The sequence below is a fragment of the Zerene cesonia genome, chromosome 18 (assembly GCF_012273895.1).
Source record: "Zerene cesonia ecotype Mississippi chromosome 18, Zerene_cesonia_1.1, whole genome shotgun sequence".
In the NCBI taxonomy this organism is placed as follows: Eukaryota; Metazoa; Arthropoda; class Insecta; order Lepidoptera; family Pieridae; genus Zerene; species Zerene cesonia.
The window spans coordinates 6571140-6579155 of NC_052119.1; the positions used below are offsets into that span (position 1 = coordinate 6571140).

At 34.1% G+C, this 8016-nt stretch overlaps 1 protein-coding gene across 1 annotated transcript; it reads left to right on the forward strand.

Annotated features, from left to right (window-relative positions):
- Positions 1 to 832: 832 nt before the first annotated feature.
- On the forward strand, positions 833 to 5050 carry LOC119833855 (protein takeout-like). The gene is made up of 5 exons (XM_038358059.1): positions 833 to 932; positions 2230 to 2449; positions 2786 to 2919; positions 3905 to 4060; positions 4830 to 5050. Exons 1-5 carry the CDS (start codon positions 875 to 877, stop codon positions 4979 to 4981), a joined length of 720 nt encoding a protein of 239 aa, XP_038213987.1. The 5' UTR covers positions 833 to 874; the 3' UTR covers positions 4982 to 5050.
- Positions 5051 to 8016: the final 2966 nt, after the last annotated feature.

Sequence of the window (8016 nt, forward strand, 5' to 3'; positions counted from 1 at the left end):
GCTTCGTATTTCAAGATAACTGAAAATTCAATAAGAGGGACACACAAGGGTGGTAAAGGGCGGTAAAAGCCTACATGGTCAGTAGACCAAAGTAATGTTTGACGAGATATTAACGATCAGTTTAGGAAACGAACATAATCACAAGAATAGTATGTGATGCAAGATGACATCATTTTCTTTTTTAAATTTCTGCAGGACTCTAAAGGTGCAGTGGTAAGTAACCTTGGCTGCGCACCGTCGACAACCGGTTCGATTCTTGTATCTTTGATTCGTCTGGACAGGCAAAACGTAAATAATATGGAAGGTTCAAATTGAATAATATGTAAATGAATAAGAATTTATCTCATAACTACACACATACATGTCTATACTGTTCTGGGACTCTAAGAATACTCTTAGATTCTTTGTTTTGTAAAAGGCAATGAGAATCTTTGTGTTTTAACATTATTTGAAAATCTTGTGTATCTTATTCGTCAATAAATATTAATAAAAATACACGTCGCATACGTTAAATTAAAAAAATTGTGCTTTTTTTATATTATGAATAGAATGCGCATTCTTGTAATATCCCATAAAGGTATTTGGAGAGTCTGAAAAATATTCTAAATGTAATTTTACATTTTGCACTTCCTTAAAGGTTATCTAAACAAAATATTAAAATTTATCTCACGCACATGTCATATTTTAAAATTATAAAATAAACTACAGGAAACAAAAAGATTTAATCTTAATTATGTTTAGCGTATCTTCAATACCACAGTGCCAACATACAGACTTGAATAATATAGCATAAAATAAGTTTATAAGACCTCAATGTCAATCCTCTTGGTCATAAAGAGATTTGAGACGACGGAGGCCGGGTATCTCCGCGAATATGGGATCAATTTTATACCTATTGGTTTTATCCGTACTTATTAATTGTGTATATTCTAGTAAGTAATTAAAATTATTATTTTTACAATTCCATATATTTATGTTTAAAATTTGATTAAATTGAAAAATATTATTTTGCCAATCACAAACGTAAACTCACTATTCTAATAGATTATAGTTATGATATAATATTTTTTGTTTTAATGTGGAAGCTTGAAAACTTGTAGATCAATATTTAATAAATATTTAAAACAAAAATTCGCTTGCATTGTAAGTACAATCACATAATGCAAGTGATTTTAATAAATACAGCGTTTGTTTATATTCATGAATATTAAGTGTCAATAAATAATATGTAAATGTTTGAGCTGTCATTTAGATTTTAAAGATCATTGTGATCAGTTGAAAAAAAAGAGTGGGAAGTTATTTTAATTACAGACATATTGTAAATTGCAATAGAAAAACATGAAGAGCTACTAAAAAGATTTGCCAGCTAATTTATCCTGTAAGTTCAGTAAAAAGAAAAGGATTATTAAAATGATGGTATGCAGGTACCATAGTTACATAAATATTTCAGTAGTTCACAGGGGGTAGAAATAAACGAACCGGATATATTATGTGAAGATATATTACTTGTAATGGTTAGATATGGATAAGGTAGGTATCATCAAAATTGTAATTCATTATCACATTTTTGCTAGGAATTTACCTCTTTGTTCATAGAACAGTCTTAAATAAGATGTTCTATCAATTAACTCAAAATTGTTACGTGCTCAATTAGTTATTTTACATTTCGTTATTTTTATGGCTTATTATTTTTAGTTAAGTGTTAACATTCTAACTTCTCAATAAACATGAATTTTGTAATTTATAACACACTAGCTGCGCCCCGCGGTTTCGCCCGCGTAAGTCCGTATCCCGTAGGGATATTGGGATAAAAAGATTGCCTAAGTATATGTTATTCCAGTTGTCCACCTATCTACGTACCAAATTTCATTGCAATTGGTTCTGTAGTTTTTGCGTGAAAGAGCAACAAACACACAAACATCCTTACAAACTTTCGCATTTATAATATTAGTAGGACTAGCGCTCCGCTTCGGCTTCGCCCGTGGTACATATATAGCCTATAGCTTTCCTCAATAAATGGGCTATCAAACACTAAAATAATTTTTCAAATCGGACCAAGTTCCTGAGATTAGTGAGTTCAAACAAACAAACAAACAAACTCTTCAGCTCTATAATATTATTAGTATAGATGATAAGGGAGGTTTCCCTTATTTGTTATGCAACATGTATCTACATACTAATGTCCACCACTTTATATTAAAAATCTTTTAACGTTCGTTATAATTTCAGCGTCTGTTCTCTCACCATGCAAACAGGATGACTCGAGATGTTTAGAAAACTCCATAAATGCAGCAATACCAACGCTTTTTTCTGCGAATCCCGAACTTGGGGTTGAATCATCTGATCCTCTGAATGTAGGATTTATTGAGGGAGATCTCTCCATAATTAAATACAAGTTTAATAACGCTGTCGTAAAAGGATTTAAACAATGCACCGTTTCAAATGTGAAGTAAGTGTTTTTTACAAAAAATGCTAACAAAGGATAGTTCCACGTAATTATTCCGTATAAAGTGTAATCTATTCTATACATGTAATAAAATAGTAACCAGACTATTTCTGTACATTCAATATTTTTTCAAACTAAAACTCAAACATTTATTTATTCAATTAGACTTCTTAAAGCACTTTTTCATTAGAGTAAACTAACTGTGTATTTTAGACCCCAAAACAATACTGAGTAAAAATTGATTCTGCTTGTCAGTTTCTCTACTTGTTTATTTGTATGGGCGTCAAATACGTAAGTATGAAATTTTATTTCAATTATAGCTATAGCATATCATTCCAGAACCGATATCAACGCATTAAAGTTCCACTTAGACGTAAACTGTCCGTGGTACGAACTTTCTGGAGACTACACGATATCTGGACGTCTCATCGTCTTACCCGTTGAGGGAGCAGGCACATTTCAAATGTCATCCAGTAAGTGTGATTATAAAAATTTTGTATTTTCTTGCTATGTGGACAAATTCGACCTTAATATATAATCTTATGTACGTTCTTCTGATAAGTTATAGCTTTAGTTCTCCCCTGTCACTAGATCAAAACAAAAAAAACATATTATGTAGCATATCCGTCATGTAATGTCATGTCTTCGATATCTCTACTATAAAAGGGGTGTTAATTTCATCATAACGTTTGTGATATCAATAGCATATGTGTTTGTGATATTAATTGGATATTTTATAAGAGTATAAAGATGCAAAAGGGCATCTTCAAACTACTACGGAAATAGTCTGCCACTAATTTCATTGAACATTAATAATTATTCATCACTAGACGCTCGTCCCTGGTCCACCCGGATTTGAAGATTCCTGTTTTATTGCAATGGAGCATTTAATCGGTATAAAATTATCCTAGCACCCAAGACAGCTCACACTCTTTCTGTATAATAAATTTCATCAAAATACGTTCAGTAGTTTCAGCATGATTGACGGACAAACATCCAAACAACCAAACTTTCACATTTATAATATTAGTGTGAGTGTGATTATAAACATCAGCCCATATTTGTACTACTGAAACAATGACAACAATATTCTATTCTGTAAATACTCCGATGCGACTTAACGTTATAATATGAACCTGCTAGGCTAGGAGGAAGATATGTAACTTTATTAACCTTACGTCAAAACATGTTTGACTTCTAAATGAATGTTATTTTTCTTATTTTTATTCTTAACAAGTACCTATTATTTTGTTTAATAAAAAACGATACAAGCTTGAGGTACGTTATTTTATACTTGTTTTTATGAAACTGCGTTAGGTATGCGTTTTGCAAAGTAACATTTATTTAATAAATAATGTGTTCCAATCTTCCTCATACGTTTTTGTGGTGTTTATGAATATATTACGTACAATAATTTAATCATTACATTAAACTTAAATACCCAAAATTTATTTTCAGCCAAATATAAGACTATTGTGGATGGTGAATTGAAGAAAACGCAAGGAGCAGATGGGAAAAATTACATAACAATTAAAAACATAAAACTAAAGAACGAAGCTCTCGGTCCCATTAAATTTGACTTTAAAAATTTGTTCAATGGCCAAAAAGACTTATGTGAGTATTATATATATTTTATTAACCTATCTCGAAAACGATGATGTGATGAGGTTTTCGATTCGTGTGATTTTGTTTTGTTTTATTACTTCGTGGATTTCAACCGATTGACGTGTTTGTTTTTGTGTTTAATGGGAAATCGTTGTCATTTAGTCCCATTTTGGAATCTGGTGCACTACCACCACACCCTTCCCTCGGGACGTTGAGTAGCTTGAAGTTTATTTACAAAAAAATATCTAATTTATGAAGGTAAATGAAAAAAAAAATTTTTCATGCATACACGAAACGACTGGACTGATGAAATTTTGTAAGCTGACTTGTACCGGGACCTCAACACTGAGTAATTACTGCTCAACTTCATCATCATCAGCCCATACATGTTCCCACTGTTGGGACATAGGCCTCCTATGAGGGTTCAGGCCATGATCCACCACGCTGGCCAAGTGCGGGTTGGCAGATGTCGCATGTCGTCGAACTTTTTGATTCTTGGACATGCCGGTTTCCTCACGATGTTTTCCCCTTCACCGTTTTAAGCAGTGGTGATGTTATCCACATGTGCAGATAAATTGAAAAATCAATTTATTTCCTGCACGCTCGCCCGGTCTCGAACCCCGACTTATCGATTTTGAAGTCCGAGGTTCTCACCACTGAGCCACCACTGCTCAACTTACAAAGTGTTATTAAATTGTTATATAATATTATTCTTCCAAATAACTAACCTACAAATAGCCCCTAAATATAAAAGCCATAATTTGTTTGTACATTTCAGCCGACGCAGTCCACAAATTCGCTAATGAAAATTGGAAAGAAGTAGCAAATCTCGTACAAGACCCTGTATTTTACGCAAACTTCAAAAAAATGGTATCAAATGTGAACAAATATTTGAAAACTATCCCTCTAGAAGACATAATATTACAATAACTTCAAACGAAACGAAAATAACGTGTGTTACGTAACCAGAAATTGAATACAGATGATGTTGATGTGTTTGACTTTATTTGCTGCTATTTTTAACATAGCATAATAATTAATAAGTGATACCTCTTTTACCTCTAACAACAAAACTGCTTTAATAATAATAACAATAAGCCCGCTGAGCACCTTGTGGCGAGGTGACGGGGAGTAGCGCCCCCGAGGTCCTTAGTTCTCCCGGGGGAGATCCCTGTCCTCACCTCCGGACTGTCTCGGTGGCAGTTCGAAGTGAACAATGACGAGGTTCAGGATCCCCCACCTCTGCCTTGCCTTAATTGACTCCGTCCAGAGCGGAGATGCAAGAGCTATATGCTCGTGGGTGGAAGTGTATAATGGCGTAATAGCGGGGAAACCCAATCCGGGCCTGCGGGCCCGCGATGGTGAATCCGGTGCCGCACCTTGTTGCCATTTTAGGTAACTTTTTTGGGAGCCCATCGACCGAACTGGCAAGTCATCGTCTGCCACTATTTTTCAATTTTTCGAAGTTGAAAAGGCAGACGCCCATAGTTTTTCTTAGACCCAACCTACCAATCCTTCGAACATCCCCTTTCCATGGCCCAGCTTTGTTACGTTCAATTTTTTTGCAATAGTCCTATATCGGCCGCAGACTGCCCATGGCTGTATCTCTATAGTGCAGTCATGGGCAGGCTGCGACTGGTGTTCCACAACACATTAAATTCTCTAAAGGGCCTCTGCGTGTTGGATCTGTGTCCCCACGTAAGCCTTCCAAAAGACCGGGTGCTTTCCTTCTGGAGGTACCCGAGTATTTTGGAGAGATACACATAATAATAATAATCTTTATTTGCATAAACACGGTTCTCAGAAATCAAACGGTAAATAGCAGATAATGCTTTAAATAAAATAGTTTTAGCCATCTTCAAATAGATTCAAGAGACTCCATTTAAACAGAGAGGTTCTTTTATGTGATATTTGTATGATTTTGCTGTTCAATAGATTTATGTAATACTTAAACTAACCGAAGATAAAAAGAGACAAAAGCAGCGACATTATTCAATACTGCACCTATTGGATTTAGCGCTATGATCTAGGTTAACGTTCTTATAACCTTCCTTGATAACATGCAAAAGCAAAAGGCTTATTGCATGGACAGACTGACAGACTGTCAGTCTGCTCGCGACCACGCTCTCTGTAAAGTGTTCGAAACGTGATTTGATAATGTTCTTGCTCCTTCCGTCGGCAGATAGACAGACGAACATCCTAAAGCAATAATAATTCGAAAACTATAGCCGTACTTAGTTACGACTCTGCGTTGAGTAGTATTAAAGTCCCGTGTCCCTTAGTGGGGTATGGGGCAGATGCTGTACATCTTTTTCACTGATCGATTTTCTTTACGGAAAAGTAAGTGATCAGACTTTTGTGTCCTGCCAGAGCGAGTAATTTTTTTTTGCATCCCCACCGGGAATTGAACCCAGGACGTTAACCACGGCACCAAAGAGGTTTGGTCATACTGTACCTGTTTTGTGCAATATAATTAAATTACAACTACACCTATAAGAGATAATATATTCGTAAACTTCGAGGAATATTAAAGGAATCATCTCATATCATAAAAGACTGAAACTCACTTTTATCTTAGTAGTAAGTAAATCTATGTGTGAATACAATTTTATGTAGATACCATACAATAATGTGTGTTGGTAACGAAGTTGCTATACAAAGCTCATAAGCTTATATCCCAGTACACTCGTTAACTATTTATCTCATATTACACATAACAGACAGAGATTTAAACTATTCAACAGAACGTTCACAATTCCTAGACTAGAAGTACAGTATGTGTAGGAATGTACAATCTAACTCCATATAATGCCGCAAATGGGTCAACAAAGCCCCAATAGTTTAGATGAAACTTTGAATAGTTACCGCCTAGACCCATTATTAACTTAGAGAGTTTCACATGCACTAAGTGAAGGAGGAACTTGAGTTCCGATTAATTTACTTGGAACGATATATTTGCACATTAAGAGTACATTACAACTTGGATTGCTGCGTTCTGGAAATACATTTCATGTCAGATTTTAAATCTATTATTTTATTAAGTGCTAGTTTTCTCGAAACTAATGTGAAACGCGAAATAATTGTTTGCTGCAAAATGCGAATTCATGAAATATCATAGTGCCAACTTAGTTCAACTTCCCCCGAAATGAAGTGTTTTGAAAACAAGCTACAGAGCATAATCTTGTTTTTTTTTTTGAAGAACCTTATCTATATCATGATCCTAAAGAAAAACATATTATTATTTACGTAACAAGAAAAAGAAGCTAACAAAACGAACGCATACTCATTCATTTAAAATAAGAACTTAGCTTATTTAAATTATTACTAGCTGTGACCCGCGGTTGAAACCGCGTAAGTCCGTATTCCGTAGGAATATCGGTATAAAAAGTGCACATATGTTATTTCAGTTGTCCAGCTATCTACGAAGCAAAATAGTATTATTATTCACCAATAGATGTCAGGAAAAAAAACACGAATATGACATTTTCTAAAAAAGATTTCTAGCTAGATCGATTTATCGCCCCCGAAACCCCGTATATACTAAATTTCATGAAAATCGTTGGAGCCGATTCCGAGATTCCAATTATATATATATATATACAAGAATTGCTCGTTTAAAGGTATAAGATAGTAGACTTATTGCGGGAACTAATTAGTTACTAGTATAGTTATTTAATGTTTTTAAATTTTAAAGAAAAATTATACAGAAGATTTGGTTAAATATTAGCAAAAATTTATATAATATATGAAAGGGATTCTTACATTCCTACTGAAAACAAATCGCAACAAATTATTTGCGCCTTGCATTAATTCACACATTAATCTTCTAACGACGTTTAATGTCAGATATATATTAATCTTCAACAAATAATCTATATAAATCTTACATCTTTAAACGAGCAATTCTTGTATACCTAGTCTTGCCATAAATATTGTAATAAAGAAAAAAGAAAATTGTTAACTGC